Source organism: Rhinolophus ferrumequinum, chromosome 6 (assembly GCF_004115265.2).
Source record: "Rhinolophus ferrumequinum isolate MPI-CBG mRhiFer1 chromosome 6, mRhiFer1_v1.p, whole genome shotgun sequence".
NCBI lineage: Eukaryota > Metazoa > Chordata > Mammalia > Chiroptera > Rhinolophidae > Rhinolophus > Rhinolophus ferrumequinum.
In genome coordinates this window covers 45522901-45545110 of record NC_046289.1, presented here as the reverse complement: position 1 = coordinate 45545110, position 22210 = coordinate 45522901, and the positions used below count along the sequence as shown (strand labels likewise).

The 22210-nt window shown below is 48.4% G+C and overlaps 1 protein-coding gene across 1 annotated transcript; it reads right to left on the bottom strand.

Annotated features, from left to right (window-relative positions):
• Positions 1-5566: 5566 nt before the first annotated feature.
• On the bottom strand, positions 5567-19680 carry CILP (cartilage intermediate layer protein). The gene is given in 11 exon segments (XM_033109386.1): positions 5567-8660; positions 10560-10717; positions 11383-11491; positions 12689-12985; positions 12988-13002; positions 13398-13577; positions 15019-15288; positions 15911-16003; positions 17936-17951; positions 17953-18102; positions 19577-19680. Coding segments are annotated over 10 exon segments (3579 nt in total). The 5' UTR covers positions 18022-18102; positions 19577-19680; the 3' UTR covers positions 5567-6288.
• Between the last annotated feature and the right edge of the window lie 2530 nt (positions 19681-22210).

Genomic DNA, 22210 nt, shown 5'->3' with positions numbered 1-22210 from the left:
CTATCGACTGTTGTGCCCCCCCAAAATTAATATTTTGAAACCTAATCCCCAGTGTAATGATATTAGGGGGTGGGACTTTTGGGAAGTGATTAGGTCATGAGTTTGGAACCCTCATGAATGGGATTAGTGCCCTTATAAGGAGGCTTCAGAGAAAGCTCCCTTACCCTTTCTACCATGCATTTATGAACCAGGAAGCAGACTCTCACCAGACACCAAATCTGTCAGCACCTTGATCTTGGACTTCCCAGTCTCCAGAACAGTGAGAAATCCTTTTCTGTTGTTTATAAGCCACCCTGTCTTTGGTATTTTTGTTATAGCAGCCCAAACACACTATGACAATGGGCAAAGGATTTGAATAGACATTTCTTCAAAGAAGATATACAAATGACCGATAAGCGTATGAAAAGATGCTCAACATTTTTAGCTATTAGGTAAATGCAAATCAAAACGACAATGAGATACCACTTCATGCTCACTAGATGGCTATAACTTAAAAAAGCAGAAACACCAAGTGTTGGCAAGGACTTGGAGAAATTAGGACCCTCTTGCAGTATTGAGAATATAAAACGGGAAGCTGCTGTGGAAAACAATTTGTTAGTTCCTCAAAACAGAGTTACTACATGACCTTGCAAGAGAATTGAAAAAGATATGTTCATACAAAAATGTGTACAGGAATGTTCATACCAGCATTATTCAAAATAGATAAAAAGTGGACACAACTCAAATGTTGAACTGATTAACAGATAAAAAGTGGTATGTCCATACAACAGTATACTATTCAGCCATAAAAAGTAGTGGAATATTGGTATTAATACATGCTACAATATGGATGAACTTTGAAAACATTATGTTAAATGAAAGAACCAAATAAAAAAATCATACGTGGTATGATTGCATTTATAGGAGATGTCCAGAATAGGCTGATCCATAAAGACAAAGTCGCTACTAGGGCCTTGGGGGAGGAGGGATAGTGAGTGACTGTTAATGGGTACAAGGTTTCTTCCTGGGACGAAAATGTTCTGGAAATAGAAAGTCATGGAGGTTTTTATAACTTTGTGAGTATACTAAAAGCCATTCAATTGTACACTTTAAAATGGTGAATTTTATGGTATGTAGATTATATTCCAATTTTAAAAATCTGATAGTTCTACCAACAGACTTTCACCAAAATAATTTCTAAAAGATATTTTTCAGGAAGAAGAAAAATGACCTTAAAAGCAAGGTCCACAGTGATAAAGCTGTAAATAAATCTTTAAAAATATGGTTTAAAATAATAATGAAATGTTGGGGCCGGCCCGGTGGCTCAGATGGTTAGAGCTCCATGCTCCTAACTCCGAAGGCTGCTGGTTCGATTCCCACATGGGCCAGTGGGCTCTCAACCACAACGTTGCCAGTTCGATTCCTCGACTCCCACAAGGGATGGTGGGCAGCACCCACTGCAACTAAAAATTGAACACGGCACCTTGAGCTGAGCTGCCGCTGAGCTCCCGGATGGCTCAGTTGATTGGAGCGTGTCCTCTCAACCACAAGGTTGCCTGTTTTGACTGCCGCAAGGGATGGTGGGCTGCGCCCCCTGCAACTAGCAACGGCAACTGGACCTGGAGTTGAGCTGCACCCTCCACAACTAAGATTGAAAGGACAACAACTTGACTTGTAAAAAAGTCTTGGAAGTACACACTGTTCCCCAATAAAGTCCTATTCCCCTTCCCCAATAAAATCTTTAAATAATAATAATAATAATAATAATGAAATGTTTATTTTGAGGGTCAAGAAAAGAATTAAAGTATTGTTTGAGGAGGTGAAGATACAATTTAATTTTGATTTTGTTAAAATCAGTGTGTATAAATTTCAAAAAAAAGCACTAAAAGAATAGAAAAAGTATAAAACTTCCAGATCAATATAAGGAAAAAAAAACAAATAAAAAATATTACTCAATCTGAAAGCTGACAATAAAAGAGAAAAAAAGTGATTTAAAAAAAAAAAAACACCACTAAGTGATATGGTAAAAACAAGTCCAAATATAACTAATCACCATATGTATTTACTAGACTCATTAGTTAAAAGACAGATTGTTAGATTGGATAAAATAAACTAAAATCCAGCCTTAATGCTGTTTATAAGAAACACATTTTAAAAAGACACATAAAGTTAAAAAGTAAAAAATATATTCAGCAGATACTAACCAAAAGAAAGTTGAGAGCTATATTAATAGACAAAATAGGCTTTAAGACAAGAAAGCATTATGGAACAGATAACTACATAACTATAAAAGATTCAACTAACAAGAAGTCATGAAAATTCAATACAAAATAGGCATCCATTAAAATAGCCTCAAAATATAGAAAGCCAAAATTGAGGAATCACAGGGAGAAATTGATCAGTGCATCATCTAGTGGACAATTTCAACACACTCCTTATTTACTGAACAACTAACAAGTTTGAGTTAATGGTCTTATAGAGAGTCCTGCACCAGTGATTAAAGAATACACTTTTTTTTTTTAATCGCACATGGAAACTACAAAAACTGACCAAGTACTAAGTCATGAAGCAAGACAAGACTTCAGATTTCAAAGAACACGTACAACTCAGATCTCATTTGATGTATTTAAAATTCCCTGATGTTTGGAAATGAAAAACCTTACACTCCCAGTAAGCCACCAACGATCTGCTCACTATCCCCTGGAGTATTCACCTTTTGGGGTGTCTCTCCCCAATTCATCAGGATTCCCTTTCTTTGAGAATTGCCCCCACCTCCCCAGTAACTATGACTGTACAATAGGATTGCCCTTTATGCTCTAACCCCCACTATGGCCACAATTGATTGGACTATAGGTGGAGCCCAGGTTCAAACTGAGCCAATCAGATTCTCTCTCCAAGGAATCTGAGCTTAGGGCTTGGCTCTTCTTTGACTTGAGAAGATGGCCACCTCTTCTATAAACCCAGGGGAGTAGAGAAAGCTGATCTGCAAAGAGAAATTAAAGGTTCCTACAGAGAGAAGAGACTGAGAAATAGACTGACCAGAGAGGACAGAGAAACAGAGTCAGAGAGACAATTTGAGACACAGAGCATGTAGAGCAAGACTGAGTTAGAGACTGGAAGAGAGCAAAAACCGGTGAGTGTGAAAGAGAATAAGAGAATAAAGCGAGAGATAGTGATGGCCTAGATCCTCATGGTTTTGCAGTTCCTGCTTCCAGTCCTTCCTGATATCTGCTGGCACATCTGTTACTGCTAACCAAAAGCCTTCTAGTGTGGGGTCCCACCTCTACTCCTTGGTTCTGGCCAATCCCTGGTCTGAAACTGCACTGCCCCTGCACTGACTCCAACTTGGCTTGTCTATGTTTTCTCAATCTTTCAAGACTCTGTTCTTGTCCTGACAGCCTCGTGACATCTTCCTCTAGCACCCTAGCTGCTAGAGCTCTCTAAACTTTAGAGAGCATTCTGCCTGGAAAACTTCCATGGTTGGAAGCAGAAGCAGCCTGACTGGCCCTCTGCTTTCTAGCCTGTGCCCTTCCTCCCTCCCTGCCAGCTGGTGTCCATCCTCATACAGTCCACTTGCAGTAACTGACTGATCAGCCAGTATACAGCAGGCAGAGACAGAAACCCCAGGGCTTTTCTGAAATGAACGTTTTGTCCATCCAGTGTACAGTCTCCGCAGGGGAAGGGAACACCCAGTGAATCATCAGCAGTTTGGTGAAGCAAAGGCATCCTGGGAACTGTGCTCTCAGCCTCACTGAAAATCATGGAAAGGACTTTAGAGATGGTTTAGACTCTCATCTAGACCAACTCCTTCATTTAAAAATATTTTTGTATCTATCTATCTATCTATCTATCTATCTATCTATCTATCTATCTATCTACCTACCTACCTAGATGTAATTGACATACAACATTGTATTAGTTTTAGGTATACAACCAACTCTTTCATTTATAGGTAAGGAAAATGAAGTCCAGGGGAAACCAACTTGAACAAAGTCACATAGCTAGCAAGCAGCACATCTGTCTTTGGAAGCAATATGCTTAGAAATTAGGTGTCATGAGCTCAACAGCGTTTCCTCGTCTGAAAGAGAGGTATCTAACATTCCCTCCCAGCCTTCACACACTGGTTTTGCACAAGCTGTTTCTGCTTGTGCCCCTTGCTCCTGACATCCACACCTTGAGCAAGCCACCTCCTGCTAGCTATCATTTAGATCTCAAATTAGATGTAACCTCCTCCAAGAAGCCTCCTCTGACTACCACTCCCGCCAAGTCTGGTGCCACTCTGTGTAGTATATTTCATATACTCATAAAGGTCTGTCTACCTGCACACATGGCTTAGCATAGAGCAGGCACTCAATAAATGTTTGGTGAGTGAAGAAAAAAGTCAGGTACCAGCTGCCATCAGCTGGAGTTCATTTATTCAGACCCTCAGTGGAGAACAGAAAGGGAGCCCAGTCAGCTCGCCTTTCCCAGTGCCCCCATTCCATGAATTGGACGGGAGCTGGGAGGTCAGGGTAACGCAGCACGCACTCACTTCTGAAGCAGCAAGGCGTCTGTGCTGCAAATAGCTAAACACTGACCCCTCAGCAGGGGCAACCTCCCCTCCTCGCCCCCCCCCCCCAGACAAGCAGTCAGTGAAAGCTGCTTCCTGGTAAGCATAGTCTGGAAGTGGGTCAAAGAGTAATCACAAGGCCACGAGGTCCCAGTCCTGCATGTGATCACTTTCTCAGAGGTCCAGGGGAAGGGGTGCTCAGCCAGAGCAATTTCTAATTGATTCTGAACCAAACCCCTGGGAGTTGGGCAGATGCTGATCCAAGAGTCAAATCCAGTCCAGGTAAGAGGTGGCCAAAAAGGGCTGCACTGAGCTGGCCAGGGGATCAAGGCAAGCCTTTTGTCCTGATTACATACTCTTTATATAATTATATACCATTCCTTGTGGCCTGCTCCCTGACCGATTCTGGAGGGGTTGGGAGAGGGGCAGTCTGGGCCTGACTGTTGATGGCCTCCAAGATCACTCTGACACCATCCACCCACCTCTGATTTACTAATTCAAACCAAACACCTTTTCCAAAAACAAAACCCTGTCTTTTTGGACCAGTTGTTTTATTCAAGGGGCAGGGGCTGTTACATACAACAGAGATCTGGCATCTGGAAAAGTTGGGTGTCTTTAGAAGAGCTTGGGGGGAAAAAAGAAAAAGCCCATCATTTCTGAGTGAGGTCAGCCAGCCCAGCTGGAGGAGGCAGCAGGCTGTAGGGACTGCTGAAGGACCGCTTGGCCAGCTTGCTGGACCCTGGGCCAAGCCATTGTATAAGCTCCCCAGTATTAGAAAGAAAGAAAAAAAATCGGACACGAGTTTAGCTTTGCTCAGGAGCCCAGAACATGCTCACAACTCCAGGAATCTCTGCTCTTCTGTACAAGTGGAAAATACGATCCATGAGAACAAACTTGACTGTGGAGTTGTGTGCCTAGTTCCCCAGCCCTGTAACTTAGGGGGGCTGTGGCTCATGCCACCTTGTGACCGCTTTTCAGAGTCCCATGTGTCTCTCTGAGCAGCTGGCTCACTAATGGTTAAAAGACAGGACAGCAGCCTCAAAATCAAGCACAAAATGTGCATTTATTGACATCTGCTCTGGGCTACACTGGGCTTCTAGCAAGAACAAAAGCAAATGTAAAGGGAAACATGCTAATAAAATTAGCAACCTGGTGCAGTTGTGAATACAAGATGTTCTTTCCAGACTTGGTAGAGAACTATGATTACCCTATATTTAATAGCTTAACATTGAATGTGCACGAGAGTTCCAGATTCAGCAAAGAAATAAATAAGTTATTTATATTTTAAGTAAAAATATTATAGTTTATTCCTTTATTTCACCACCATTTATGTGTATGAACTGCAGTGGAGCCTTTGCTTACGTCCTGTGGAGCAAGGCCAGGATATATGCTTTATATTGATTATTTGATCTTCAACATCAGATTATCATGATTGTAAAAGTGGGCAAAACCATGCAAAAAGAAAAGGAAGGACATTTTCATTGATGGCAGTAAATGAAGAACAGTCAAAGCCACCGAGTTTGCCAATGGCCAATTTCTTGTGTTTCTTTTAAAGAACATATCAAAGAGTCTTTATTTTGCCATTTTGGGGGCTACTTGCCTATCAGTATCATGGGACAAAGAGTAAATAAAGGCATGAAGAAACAAACAAGCAAATTGCACCAGAACAGATGTGCTTAAATTAACCAAGTGACAGTTTGTGTGTTAGTCTCACCATGGCTGTCACGTGAGGTGGGTGGAGAAGAGAAGCACCACAAGACTTAGTTGTTCAGAGGCTGCTGAGCAACCCCAGGAAACCTCAGCGACACCATCCTTTGAGGCTGGCGCTGGCCATCCCTACTTGCCTGCTGCTGCCTCATGGAGGGCATTCTTCCTCGGATCGTGCTGGGGGTGGCAGGGGACCTGGCTGGGGTGCTTTGGAGGTACTGGAAGGCGCTCTGGCGACCCACCTGCTTCTCTATGCAGTTAAAGGTGAGAGCCACTCCCACGTTGCTCTTCATGATTCTGGAGGAGCCATCAGATGTGCCATCAAAGCACCGGCCAAGCGCAATCTCCTTGGCCACGCGAGGGTCCTGGTCAGTGACAGTGTAGATGCCATAGTTGTGGCCCAGTGGATCCAGGGGCGCCAGCATGGTGTACTCACTGGTGTCATTGTTGACCGCCAGTGGCAGGTGGTTGACCAGGTACTCATGCAGCATGGAGTTTACACTGGCTCGATGGCAGCTGCCCTGGGGGATGATCTTTACCAGTGTGCGGTCCACACGGTCCTGGTCATAGAGCATCCCACTGCACTTGAACTCCAAACAGGCAGACGAGACGTTGGACTGGTCCCTATCCCGTGTGCTCTTCACATCCCGGATTCCATACAGCTTCCCCACAGTCTGCCGGTGGGTTCCCCCCATGTTGCGGGATCGCACATTCACCTCCACTGACCCCACAATCTTCACCTTAATGTAGCAGGCTCTGAACTCCATTGGCTTGGGCCACCATGTCAGGTAGTCTTCAGTCCAGCTCATGGGGTCATCCTCATTGAAGGGGACAGTGTTGTAGTCATACCGATCCCCCTCGATCTGGTAGAACCGGAAGTGAGCCGCACTGGGCGGTGCCTCCTCACATGCCCGCAAGTTCTCAAAGGCATAAATAGGCCCATTGCTCTCCTCAGCTGAGTTGGGCCTTGGCTTAGCCATGCTGATCTGGAAAGCTGTCTTCTTAACCCGTGGGTCGTCATGGTCAGTCCGACGGTACCTGAGCTTGTTGAGGTAGGGCTGAGGGACACCAATTGCATTTGGGTTGAATTTAGGAGAAGACTCCACTGCTTCCAGTTCTTCCCCAGCCAGGCTTGCCAAGACATAGGCAGAATAGGCATCGGGGGACTGGTCATCGCAGAATGCAGGAAGGCAGGCCCCGTTGGGGCCCGTGATGACACTGTCAAAGCGTCCCCAGGCCCTAGGGTTGGACGAGAAGCCAGTCCTGGGCTCCAGGTTGATCACAGAGACCACGACCCCCTGGATCTGCTCACTAGGCAAGAACCTCTCACTCCTGTAGGCCCTCACCTTGATAAAGCACCTCCTGCTTTCAGGGACATCCAGGTTAAAGAGCCTCCTCTCTCGGATCTCCATGTTGCCCACAAGGAAGGTTCTCTCTTCTCTTTTGTTCCGCCTTTGGCTTTCATATTTGAAGTCACCTTCCTCTTCCCACAGCCCTGTGTCTGGGTTGAGTGACCAGAGTTTCATCGTGGGCACGTGCTCTGGCATCTTGACCTGGTTTGAGTCAAGGTGGACCTTCACCTTGCCAACATTAAGGGACTCAGAGGTGGCCTCATCTGTGAAGTCCACAGAGAACATGCCATATGTCCGAAGGGGGAAGGTGTCTCCTTCATCACTGATGAAGTTCAGGTCACTCTGAGTAGCTGTGGCTGTGGAAATATCGCGAGGGTCCAGGAAGGTCACACTGGCCTTTACTTTTCCTGTGTAGGGCTCCCCGTTCTGCCTGTAGAAACTCTTGGATGGGATCTCCAGCTCAGCAACAGGGTCTTCACCAGCTACCTCCCCTAGGGGGATAATGTTGGTCTCCATGGCCTCCAAGGTGATGGGCTCTTTCCGCCGAAGCATCTTGATCTCATGGAACACCGCACTCCCCTTCCTGTTGAAGGGCAGCACTTTGGTGGTGTTGACGAACTTCTGCAGCCTGTCCACAAAGGTGAGCACCAGCCTCTCAGTGTCCTGGGGGACATGGAGGGTGAAAGTGCCCTTGTAGCCAGTCATACTCACACGGTTGCTCCCCATGTATACGTGGCCAAAGCGCATGGGTTCCCCATTGTCCGCGGCACTGACACGGCCCCGCACGATACTCCGGGTCTCTGTACACCGCTGGCAGCTGCACTCCATGGCCACCTTGGTGGGTAGCGTGTACCCATTGCACTGGATCTCCCGCTCCTCTGTTCTGGAGATGCCACAGCAGTACTCCACAGCATCCCAACACCTGATCCCATTATCCTGCTGCCCTGCACAGGTCTTGACAGGGCAACGGCCCACGTCATAGTAGAAGGAGTTGGTGGCATTCTGGAAGCAATCGTGGGGCAGCCGGATAAGGAAGCTCTCAGGGATTGGGTTGCAAGGGGTCTCATCAGGGGCTGTGGAGGGAAATGGTGTGGATATGAAATGTAAGTTCATCTCCTACACAAAGGGCACCTCAATCTCACCCCTTTGCAGTGCTTTATGGTTCTCAAAATACTTGCATATCCTCGATCCTGACTCTCACAGAACTCCTCGGAAGGAGATGGAACAAGTATGACTAAGCCCATTTTATATGTGGGGAAACAGATTTGGTTACTGAGACCACTAGAGTAATGGTCCTCATTGGAGGCATCCTGAAAATCTATGAGGATGTTTTGAGTTACCACCAAAATTGGGAGTGCTACTGGCATATAGTGGGTGGGGGCATTGCTGCTCTGTGTCCTACAAAGCCTGGCACTGTTCTACATAAAGAATTTTTCTGTATCCTGCATGACTTTCACATGTCCCACCAGACGTTCATGTAGGTGGAAAACCTATTTAAAATGATCAGAGCCTAGAATTTTTACATGGTTTTTCCATGCATTGAATTTTTCAAGAATGCAACTATCATGAAAATGAAGCTAAGATTGTACTTTGGTGGGTCTTTTTTTTTTTTCAAGTTTATTTGAGCCCAAACTGAAGACAATTGCTGGGGAGCCAAATCGCAAATGCTCCTGATTGTACTTTGTTCAGTTGGAAAAATACTAAGAATTGTTCCTTGTCTCAGAAAAATCATGTACCTACAATATTACCCAAGAAATGTGAACCACCAAAATGATACCTCTGTATCCATCAATATTTGTAGCTGTCACCTTCTTGATGACTGGATTCAAATGCAAGTGTCTGACCTCTTAGTTGGCATTCTTGTGTTATTAGGCCAAAGCTTTTATATATTGAAATACATATATTAAAATTAATTAAATTAAAATTGTATTACAATTATTTTCTTTTTATTTCTCCTTTATGTTATAGTTAGGGCCATGGGCATATATACTAGATAATTTTAGGTAGCTAACTGGACTCTAAAGTTTACTTCAAAATAGAAAAACATTTTTAAAATTTAAAGTGTTAAAAATTTTAAGTATTACAAATAACTGTGACAAATGGGGAGCGTTGGTATTATGGGTTGGGAACCACTGCTAATGGGGCTTCACTGTTGCCAAGGTCCAAGTGCCCTGTGTCTTGAGGTCTGTTGCTCAACTTTCTTGGAGTCCGTGAAATATTCCAGAATCCTTCCAATAAATTTTCTCTTCCTCTGCCTTGTGTTTGGTTTTGTTTAGGCCAATTACTAAGCTGTCCTCCTTCTCCATCACTTTCCAAGTATAGGTTCCTAATTTGTCTTGGTGTCGAGTCTCTCCCCCTCCAGCTCACTTCTTGAAGCCAGCTCTAATCAGGTCACCCTTTTTTGTAAAGCCCCCTCAGTTTCCCACTTCTATACCTTTACTCACGCTGCTCCCTCAATCTGGAATGCCCCCATCTCCATACACACAGCCCCTGGTCATTCTTTAAGATGAGGGGTTCACAACTTTGGCTACAAACTAGAATCACCCAGGGAAGCTTTTAAACTGCATGTCCAGGCCACATCCCAAACCAATGAAATCAAACTCCCTGGAGGTAAGACCCAGACATCCATATGTTTAAAAACTTAGCAGCCAAAACTGAGAACCATTATTTAAGCCCCAGCTGAAATACTGCTCCGTCAGACAGCCATCCATGGTCACGCCCACCGGGAAGGTCTCTGTCTTTCATCTATAGAGTACATGGACCCTTATCTCCTGTTTTAGCTGCATTCTTCTACCTTACTTGTCTCTTATTTACATTTCTTCACCACTTCTGGAGTGGCAGCTCCATGAGGGTGAGATTGGGGTCTGTGACATTTTTGTGTCCTGGAGGGCATAGCACAGCACAGAAAAACCCAAGTTTTTACTGTCCAAATATGCCCACTGGGGTGCTCCAAGGGTCCCTGACAGGCTTACCTATGACAGTCAGCTGGGAGATCTGGGACTTTGCAGCCCCTGAGTCGCTCTGGGCCTTGCAGAAGTACTCCCCAGCCTGGTCCCGCTGCAGGTTCCTCAGCACCAGCTTGCTCTCATGCTTATAGAGGGAGGGGTCCAGCAGCGTGTTATTGTGGTACCTGCAAGGGATGGAGAGATGCAGCCTGAGGGGGAAGTGCCAGGAGCAAACAGCCAGGGAGACAGATGGTGGATGGGTCCCTGACGATGTCAACACCACCTTTGACTCGGCTCATTTAAGAGCACTGATTGACCTGGTAATCAAGGGACTTGACTGAGTCTCAGCCTTACCACTCACTGGATCCTTGGACAAATCATCTCACCTCTCTTAGCTTCAGCTTCCTGGTCAATAAAATGGGAGCAGTGATTCCTAGATGACTACACAGAATCTCTGGGAGGGTTAAACAAGATAATGGCTATAAAATGTTCATGAAGGGTAAAGGACTCACAGCCACTGGGGACTCTGACCTTGTTTGCCTTTGTCGGGGAAGCTGGGCTGAGGAATCTTGTTCTGTGTCTCAAGGACATGCAAGTCAGGATCCCAAGACCAGAGCTGCTCTGTGGGGACCCAGCTTCAAGAGGACCACAACAGGGTTTGCTGGTTGTCTGGTCAGCCTCAACCTTGCTGGCACCCACTTATAAGTGCCAACTTCCAGGCTCTGCATCAGGGTGTTTCTTGTAACTTTATTCTGTTGGTTATTATTATGGTTAATAAGACCAGACCCAATGCGTGAAAGCTCTGGTTGCCCAGAGGAGAATTGGGCAGGGTAGCTGGCAGAATACTCACCAGAAATACTTATCTGGACTGGGCTTCCCCGTGGCCTTACAGCACAGAGCCACATTCTGCCCAGCTCTCCGTGCTTTTGTCTTGGGATTCTTCACAATGTATGGAGACTCTGGGACAGAAGATGAGAAATGGTATTTGGGGTTTTTCTTTATGACAGATTCTCCAGAGCCTTGTTATCTCAGGTGCTTTGACATGTGTTAAAATGTCACCCCCCACCAGCCCCTCTCTAAATGTCTTAGTTAGGGTACTGGTCTAGAATGGAATCTACCCCTTCTAACCCCTCAACCTGGCCCACGGGCAGGTCAGGTCACAAGCGATGGAAGAAGGGACCACATCAGGAGGGCTTATGCGGGTTTCGGTTTCGGCCCTCCTTTGCAGTCTGTGGATTTACATATGCTTCCCCTCCTCTTTAGGACTAATTCCTGCCCATCCTTCAAGACTTAGCTCAGGATACCTTCTCTAGTAAGCCTTCCTTGATTCCCCTAAGCTATGATAATTGACCCTGCTCTGTGCTCCCACATTATCCTTTTGTATTTCCCATCAGAGCACAAAGCAGATGCTCAGTTAACACTTGATGAATGAATGAATGGATGCATGAGTCCATCTCAGTCTTACCCTCTAACCTATTCTAGGCTGCTTCAGCCCCATACCCTGTCCAGGACCGGGAGTAGTACCTATACAGGCTTGGTCCACGCAGACCTGCTTCAATGGCCTCTCAAGCAGCATCTGGGTGAAGCAGTGAAGAATCAAGGGGACCTTGTTCCAGCCAAGATTCTCAAGTACTACAATCTCAAGCACAACCAGAGTTGGCTGTTTTAAATAGTGCAATATTCCTGTTCTGCTGCCTCCAGCAGAATTTTCTGGCCATTCTATACCATTTCTGAATTCGTACAGCCTCTTTCTCTCTCTGTGTCCTCCAAACTTCACATTGTACTGTAATGACTATTTTAGGTAAGGTGGCCCAGGGAAGAACTCATTTGAGAGAGCAAGTCATGTCAATATCTGGGGGATGAACACACGAAGCAAAGTATGTAGCAAGTGCAAAGACCCTGAGGCAGGAGTGTGCCTGTATGTTTGAAGAACAGATAGAAGGACACTGTGGCTGGAGTAGAATGATTCATGGGGCAGAGAAGAGGGAAATAGGAGCAGAGAGCAGAGAAGTAATGATGGGGGCATATGATGTTGGTGGGCCTTATAGGCCACGGTAAAGATTTTGCGTTTTACTCTGGGCAAGCTGGGAAACCAGCTCTTAGCATTGTAATCCCTTTACTTAAAAGGCCAGCCCTGTCCCAGAGAACTTAAGTACCTGCCCTTGTGAACTCTGCACTGATGGTGGCTGACTTCACTCTAGTCTTGGGCATTGTGAGCTTGATAGGAGCAAACTTGGTCTTTGTGATCTTCAGGATGCTTTTGCCATCTGGGCACAAGCCAGGGACTCGGAACCTCCCACTACTGTCCGTCCGGGTCAGTAGCTTAGGCGTCTTGGTCAGCAGGTAGACAGTGGCCCCTGAGGCTGGCGCACCCCCAGGGAGGGAGACAGCCCCATGCAGCACAAAGTCCTGGCACATGCAGGCATCGCAGTCAGCATTCACCTGGCCCATGGGCAGATCAGGTCACAGGCTGTGGAGGAAGGGACCACATTAGCAGGGCCTATATGGGTTTTGGCCCTCCTTCAGCCACATCTCAGCCTGTTGACTTACGTATGCTTCCCTCTTCCTTAGGTCTTTGTTACTGTCCTTATCAGCCTGCATGACTAATTCCTGCCCATCCTTCAAGACTTAGCTCATGACACCTCCAGGAAGCCTTCCTTGATTCCCCTAAGCTATGTTAATAGACCCTGCTCTATGCTCCCACATTATCCTCTATATCTCCCATCAGAGCACAAAATAGCTGCTCAGTTAATACTTGATGGATGAATGAATGAACACGTGAATCCATCTCATTCTGACCCTCTATTCTAGCCTTCTTCAAACTCAGCCCCATGCCCTGCCCAGAACCAGGAGCAAGGGCAGTACCTGTACAGGCCTGGTCCATGCAGAGCCGACCCTCCTCAGTGGCCTCACGGCACAGTGACACTGTCTCTGCCAAGCAGCTGCGTGTTCGGGTCTGGACCCCAGTGTGACCACAAGCAGCAGAACACTTGCTCCAGGGAGACCATGAGCTCCAGATGCGCTCTGTGTCTCGGCGCAGGGAACCTGCAAAACAGGATTGGCAGACAGTCTGACTTCCCTCCCGCAGGGACTCTGTCAGGAAATCTTCCCAAGGCTGTTTTTTCTCAGAAAGCAGGGCCTCTGTTTACATCATAGATGTCACTGATACTTATATTTACTGCAATGATTTTTCCAACAGATGGAAGTCAAGAGTCTTGAGGAAGTGGTGTCTGCAATTCACACAATGACACCATATGGGCTAGGGGCGGCCCTGAGAAGGGCTTGTTGGCCAAGCACTGGTTGGCCAAGGACTCTGATACGCTGTCCTGGGATGTGTGTAGGGTTAGCACCATCTGCCCTTTCCATCAGTGCGGAAACAGCCACCAGGGCCTGGGACTTCAGCGACTCAGACATCAAGCCTGCTTCTGCCCACCCCTCCTCACCTCTGGTGCAAGAATGAGGGTCTCAGACTTTGCCCAGGGCGCTTGCCCAGCCTGAGCTCCCACTGCAGAGAACCACCACCGCTGCCGGGCCTGCAGGGTCAGGCTGTATGCACTGGTGGAAACCCCAAGAGGGGAGGGTGCCCATCCATAAAGTGGGCAGGCCTGCAACTGGCTCTGTATTATCCAGCGCGGGCAGGGAGGGCATTAAAGAGCATACATTCTTGGACTCTGCAAACACAGACATGGATTCAAACCCCAGCTCTCCACTTATTAGCGATTGTTGATTTGTGTGAGAAGTTACCTAACCTCTCGGAACCTGGAGTAACATATCAGCCTAGAGAGTCTTCACAGGTCAGTTGTAAACGTCGAGTGATGTAGATAACTAGCACAGGCCTGGCCACGTGGGAACTAAATAGAAACGAACATTTAATGACGTTCACCTGGGTAAGCTCCTTTCACTCATTATCTTATTTAATCCTCGTTTTTTAGGAACACCCTATGAATAGGGTGGCCGGTTAGCTCAGTTGGTTAGAGCACGGTGCTCTTAACAATAAGGTGGCCGGTTCAATCCCCACATGGGCCACTGGGAGCTGCGCCCTCCACAACTAGCTTGAAACAACTACTTGACTTGGAGCTGATGGGTCCTGGAAAAACACACTTAAAAAAATAAATAAAAGTTAAAAAATATATATATCCTATAAAGATTTAAATATAACCCTGTTCTACATGTGAGAAACCTGAGGCACAGAGAGTGTCAGGAAATTTGCCTAAGGAAATCAGATCAGCTGGCAGGCTCAGATGTGGGACCAAGCAGCCCAGGTTGAGAGCCTGTGGTCTTTCCCACCATGCCACATGCACCCAGTGAAGTGGACTGAATGGAGAGCATCCAGAAACACAGACCATTCATGACATTGGTGGGTTAGCAGTAAGGAGTTGAAGCAGTATATTGTGATATCCAGAGTTCCCATGGCCAGAGGCAGGTCCTGGCCTCTCCCTGTGCCAAGGCTGGTGGGAGGTGGGGATTGGGGGCCCTTCAGGCTCACCTGGTGGGCAGAGGAAGCGCACAGTGTAATTGGAGCAGTTCTGGCCAGGCCGATGCTCCCTGTTGAGGCACCAGAAGCCCTCATGGGGACTGCTATGGACCACCTGGCCAGTGCTGCCTGCAGGTATCCAGTCAGTGGTCCGGGCCTCCAGCCGCAGGGGCTGAGCGCACACACGGTCCCCATAGTAGAAGTGAATGGCATCCAGCCGCTCGTAGTCACCCTTCCCGCCTGGGTGGTCAATGTTGAACCATGTTGTCCACTCACCAGGACCTGAGAGGTAGAGCCAGGTGGGCAAGGAGCAGGTCCTGGGGCCCAGGTGAGTTCCAGTTTCCCTTTCCTGCTCATTTCCTGGGAGTTATCCCCCATATGTCTCATGCACCCGCCCCAGCTCCATTGGTCTCAGGCTCTACCACATCTGTCTCTCCAGCATCTCTCCAATCTCCTGCCCTCTGCTGTCAAGGGCTCCATTCAAGCTCTCAGCCGCCTGGCTGGACCATGTCAGTAGCTTCCTGCCTGTCTTCCCCATGACTCCATCCCCACCCTCTTGACCCTGTAGTCAGGGTGAGCTTTCTTCATGTGGCTTTGCGTCCAGCTTTAACTCCCTTGGCCAGTCATTTGGGGTGCCATGAGCTGGCCCTGCTATCTCTCCATCCTCATCACTCCCCTTTCTCCCCACTAGCCTATGCTCTGGCCTCAGCAAGTCCTACAGAAGTCGTAGAACATATCGGGCCGATGCGTGATTCTGGATTGTCCTATAAACTAGGTCCCTCTGCCTAGGCAGAGATGTAGGCCAAAAACCTTGTAAAAGTGGGTTTCCATGGAACTCTGACTTCACACCCAAGCTCAGTAAACACCTTCCTGGTGAGCCCTCCCAGCTCCAGCCACAACTCACTCTTCAGGGGATCAGCAGGCTTGCAGAGATTACTGAAGGTCCTCTTCCCTGGCCGGACTCTTCTCACCGAATGTGTGAGCATCATCTGCCTCCCTGAGGGCCAGGAGGAGAAGTGAGAGATCAGGACTATTAGTTACTGGGGCGCAGCAATGGTCCTGCTACCAGCCTCTCAAGACGCAGGAAGCAGTGTGATGTGTTAGATGGAGCATAAGCTCTGGACATGGGTTCAAATCCCCACTCTGCCACTCACTGGCTGTGTGACCTTCTAAGATCTTTATTCCTCTAAATCTGTTTTCCCATAAAATAGGGCTGTATTAATAATCACTACATCGTAGAGCTCCGGGGCATGTTCAGGGTGATAATAAATGGAAAGGGACCCGGCATGTAGTGCATGCTCAACAAATGGTCATTCTCTTTTTGCTTTTGTTCTAGAAATGGATCTTTGGATGCAGTGGAGCAGCCAGTGGGGGTGGGGGGCTCTTACATTAGCGTCTGGGTCTGTCCTTTCACCAGAACCGAGCCTTATTGTCCTCATCTATAAAGTGGAGATATGAATTCCCACATCCCCAGGTGGTCTGGTTGGCCTAAGAGTCCATGAGGTTAACGCAACATGAACATTTCTGAAGTATACAGAGATGGAAAGTGTGAGCTCCAGAAACTCTGCCACTTCCTAGCTGTGTGACGTTGGGCCAAATACTTAACTCAGCTGACTCTTGCTCTTGCATCACAAAATTAGGACAATAATAGTTCCTGCCTCAGAGGATTGTGGGGATATTAAATTCATGCATAAAATCCACTTAGAACAATGTCTAATGCAGAGTGCTTTGCTGAGTAAGTGTTTAGCAACTCCCGTTAGCTCAATGCCTGGACAAAAGATGTCCATTTCCTTTCCTTGGCAAAGTTTGGCTTTGGGAGCCCATCTTCCCCTAAAGTACTCATTTGACCTCATTGGGACAGTGGTCCTCAATTTTCTGACACCAGGGTGGCAGGGTCCCTGAGCTTGGTTGCAAGGTCTCAGGGCCTGGGAAGCTTCAAATCCCACCCCACCTGAGGCTGGGTTGGGGGCTCAGAATGGGAAGGAGAAAGGCCAGCAGAGTCCTGCAAAAGCTTTGAAAGGCAATTAACTCTCATGTGAGGAGTCAAATCAGAATTCTCTACGCCATTAATGGGGTGATAGCAGCTTTTTCATCAAACAAACTCTGATTGCCACTAAGCTGGTTGAATGTAATCACCTTCACAAAACAACAGCTGTCGGGGTGAAAGAGGAAGGCAGGAGGTGGGCACACACAAGGTTAGGCAAGATGCTGAGCCAGCCTTTGTTTCTACATCTGTGGTCACAAGCCTGCAGGGCACGCAGCTTTAAAGGAGGGTTTTGAGCAATTTTTGCTTTACCTGAGCACGTGGTTAGAAATCGGGAAAAGAAAGGGAGATAGGAAGAGAGCATACAGGGAGTGCTAGGAGCTCTGACACTTCGATTGCCTCAGGGAGTGCACCAAGAAAATTCTCTCTACCTGTTCCTTCAAGAACTCAGTGTCACCAGAGGATGGAGTCAGAGGGACAAGGAAACCAAACAGGGTTCTGGCTGTCTGTGAAAATTTGGCTGCAGGGTCTAAATGAAATTGAGCTTTAGGCCGAAGCATTTTCATGAAACTAAAAACAGACCAAACCCCAAACCTGATTCTGAGAGTTCAGTAATCTCTTGCGGTTTCTTTTTGCATTGGCTGCCAGGAAGCTCGAGCTAAATTTATAATGCAGGGGTGGTAACCCTCTTATTTTTTTCCCTCCCTCTGAATGACAGCGCATCTCCTCATTTAAAGATTCTGTTCCATGAGTTTTAATATTGGGAACTATCTAAATCCTTTGGGAAAACAAGCAGGATATAAAATTTGAATAAATCTATAAACCAGCCGCAGGTCTTAAGGTCATTGCTGTGGCTTAAGGCAGATGCATATTTGGGTCCCAGACCAGACAGGACTTCACTATGGCAAGTGGGAGATTTGGGAGACAGCAGATACTAGCCTGTACCCAACACAGAAGTGACTTTCCAGAACCAGGAAGAACATCCAGGCCTTGGTCCCCACCATCGTTCCCCCAGGCCCTGTAGGGAGCATGACAGGAGATGGTTGAGGGTACTGCACAGAGTCAGGTCGCCCCTGGAACGTGCTCCCAGGAATCTTCTCAGAATCAATGACCTGAAAAGAAACAAAGCTTGTCAGGTTCCACATTTCTGAATCACCTCTGATGTCCTGAGCAGAACTATTTCTTGACCTGTAAAGGGTGGGAGGGTGTACAGAATGAAATCTTCTGGGAGGGTGACACCTTCCCAAGCAGGCAGCTTTGGGAAGTGCAGAGGCTCAGAATCTGAGTTCAGATGAGGCCAGACCTGGATTCACACTCTGGTTTGAGGCTCCAGAGCCCCACATCAACATGGGGCACAAAGGGAGAGTAGGTTCCTTGCCAGTGAGGAAGGGCCTGGGGTCACTCCCAGCAACCTCTGGTAACCCAGTAATCATTTCCAAGAACCTGGGCGTCGGGGCACGTTTTTGCTATCCTTTGGTGGGGCTCACACTCTTGCACAAAGGGTATACATACTAGGGCCATAAGACCCCGGACCCAACCACAGTGGCCCCTCAGGGGGCCAGCAAGCTGGAGGGCACAGATGCTTTAGACATACCACCTCCAAGAACACATTCCCAGATGTGCACAGGCTGCAGCTTAACACATTTCTGGCCCGTTTGTTGTGGAGGCCTGGCTGGGAGTTCCACAGCCAGGAGCACACTGAAGGAGAATAGGAGGAGGGCCTTGTGAGAGGCCAGGGCTCCCCAATAACGCTGCCTGTGGGTTTAGAGGCTGCAGGAGCAGGAAGAGGAAAGCAGCCGGCAATAAAGACAAGGCCTCGTGGGGTTGGCCCAGGCTCCTGCTCATTTTTCTCTTCCCATAGCTCTGGTTCAAGCCGATCTGATTAGTTCCTGGAGATCTCAAAAGTGTTTCCCTTCAACGGCCAAAGTCCAGAATATCGTCAGAAAGGGGAAGATCCTCCTTTCTGGAAGAAAGATGAAAAAGTATTTGGCGGTCCCATGGGAAGAACAGACCAATCTCAATTGCAGACCATCTAGCTCTAAGCCTGCTATCCCCACCACCAGCTGTTTCTCAGCCCAGGGGACAGAAGCATGGGTTGTCCCCAAGGTCTCCAGCTATTATGTGTCTTACGCCAAGCTCGGGTTCTGAGCAGGGAGCAGAGCATGCCGCCGGCCTGCACAGCATTCAGTCTGAGGCCACTCTGGGACTGTCTGAGAGGCCAAGGTGGCCTGAGGAACTTTGTGGAAAAACCATTTCCCTCTGGCAGTCCACGGAACTTTCTCTCAGCATATGCTCTGCCAGTTAGACTCCAAGCCTACACTCCTCAGAACTCTCAGACAAAGCAGACTGGCTGACCACAGGAAGAAGCAGGGCGCCCAGAGTTACAGAGACCCCTGACTGGGGCCATTTAAGGGCCCCTGGTCTCAGATGGGAGAAGGAGAGGACTTTGGGCCAATGGGGTAAGAGAACTCCAAAGCAGAAAGGAGAGTCTTCTCTGGGGGAATTGAGGGTGCTCAGGGAGGGCAGAGATAGCTGAGCCAGTTAGTGGGTGCAGGGATGGGGGAGGAGAAAGGGAGTGGAGCTCACCGTGTCCTGAGCAGGACTCCTCAGCTTGGGGGTCCAAGTCTTCTTCTCTCTAGCGGTCCAGCCACTGGGCCTTATATAGCACAGCTGGTGGCTCAGCCTGTGGCAGTGCGCCACGGAAAGCAGCAGCGAAACCAGATCTGAGCATGAGGAAGCTCAGCCTTCTCCTCCCCTCCCCACATCCCAGGCAGCTCCCAGAGGCTGGGATTTCACTTCCAGATCCTTCAGGGAAGATTGCTGCAGGGCCTGGTGATGGGCCAAGTGGACAGCGGCTTGGGGCTCCACAGGCCAGAACAGAGAGACGGGTAGGGAGCTGGGTGGGTACTGGGGGCAGCCTTGGGAAAGCGCCAGGGGGAATTATACATCTGGACAGCATTTTGTGGCTCAGGGGGTGGTGTGTGCTGCTAAGCTTGCTTGTGATCCCCCACATTCCCCTGGCCCTGGCCCATACTCCAAATTCTCTCAGGCACACAGGCCACCGGGCCTTTCAGCTGGGGGTGCCTGGTCTGAATAGGACAAGTACTCTGCTTCTCTGGCCTCTGAAAGCACACTCAGAGAACCTCAGCAGGGGCAAGGAACCAAAGAATTGTGGGCACAGGATTGTCACCTAGTAAGAACAGTTTTTCCCTGACCCTACCTACTTCCATCTGGTGCCTATCTGTGACCATTTGGACCCCAGAGCCCCTGCATGGACCATTCTGAGAGCCTGGACTGTCAGTGTGTATGTGTCTGATTCTGGGTTATGGTGTCCACCAGCGTGTGAACAGCCAGCCTTACCCACATGTGGTGTGTAAGCAGCTGCCTATGCTTGGGGACTTCACCTGCCTTTCCCTCTGTTTGAGTTCCACAGTTTTAGCATCTGTCAAATCCCCTGGAAGCCCTGTTAAAACACAGATTGCTAGGCCCCACTCACAGAGTTTCTGATTCAGTAGGTCTGAGGTGAGGCCTGGGTCTCTGCATTTTTAACACGCTCCTAGGGTAAATACTGATGCTGCTGGCTCATGGACCACACAGAGACAGCGCCACCTAAGGCAGAAGATGGGGAGGGGGTATACTAGCCCCACTACATCAGGAGCTGCCGGGCCTGCCTCATGTGCCAGGCTCATCTGGCAGACGCTGGGCTTCCTGCCTCGTGCCAGGGCCTGGAGATGGATCCCTGGCCCCTGTGGCCTTGCCCCTACGCCAGTGTCAGCTCGTCCTTGCCACACACCCTCACTGAGCTCCTATTTGGGGCAGGCTGTAGGCTGAGCACTGGGAGGCCACAAGGATTTTCCTGTCCCCAGGTGGTCCTGAGCTGGGAGCTGCTCAGGCCTAGATATAGGGGAATCTGAGTTTACTCTACTCCTCCTCCCAGGATTCCTTGGAGGGGGAAGTTGCTGCTCTCCTCAGCCAGGACCCCATGATAGACAGACAGACAGGCAGGCAGGGCTTGGGAGGCAGCCACAGGTCTGGTCTGTCCACGCCTGGCCGGGGCCATCTGGGGCTTCTGTAGGCCAGGCTAGTCTATAACCGCTCCAAGCCCCTGTCTGGAACACACTGGAAACCCATCAATCACCCCCACCCCCCGGCCAGGGGATTGGGTGGGGCTTAGAGCCCAGTGTAGCCAGGCCACCTGTGACCCAAGCTTATGGCCAGGGGTCCTCACCCTACTGAGGGGAAAAGAGCTTGGAAACACTGGGAGGGGTCTGACCTGATGCTGATGGCTCCAGAGGAAGATGCTCTGTTTCTTAAGATGCTGTCTGACCACCTCTGCCATTATCCCACCATCGCCCCCCCCCTGGGGTCTGGGAGGCTTTGCAGGCCTGGCTAGGGACAGGCCATCGATGATCCCTGGGGACCGCAGGATTTGACTGCAGGTCTGAGTAACCATCAGGGGCTGCTGACCCAGTACCTGAGAAACCAGAGACCTGAAGTCCAGGGTAGTGGGAGAGCTCCCCCTCTGACCTTGTTCTCCTCTCTGTCCTCAGTGCAGTCTGTCACTGTTCCATCTCTGTGCCTTTAGAGTTTTATCCCCCAGCTTCCTACCTTAAAATGCAGCACTTCTTCCCCACCAGGGGGAATCTCCTTATCTTTGAAGCCCCATCTCAGTCTCCTCCCTCCTGCCCTCTCTGAGCCTCCAGGCCCACTTGATTATTCCTTCTCAAGTCTCAGATGATATGTTTAGTCACATGTAGGTGGCATGCGATAATTTATAAAGCACATTCACGGTCATCATCTTCAGCCTCACAGTCAAACTCTGAGGCAGGGATGATCACACCCATTTTACAAAGAAAAACTGAGGCTCAGAGAGGTAAAGTCACTCAGACATAGTAGGTCTTCAACTCAAAGTTGCCTCTGGGAACCAGTGGTTTGGTGTAGACCTTGTAATGGGCCCTCAGCTCAAAGGACCCACCATGGAAATCACTCTAAACTGTATTGCTCTTCAGTGAAAACATGCCTAGAACAGTCTGGCTCTGCCTGCCTGGTACACCTACCTTACTTCCTATATTACCCTCATTCCACAGATATTCCCGTCTAATATAATTCAGCTATACTATGGTGGATGAAATACAGTCACAAATTCTTTGCAACCATTATGAGATGGAATCTATTTACATACTCCTTTGACCTGGGCTGGCTTTGTCATTTGCTTTGAAC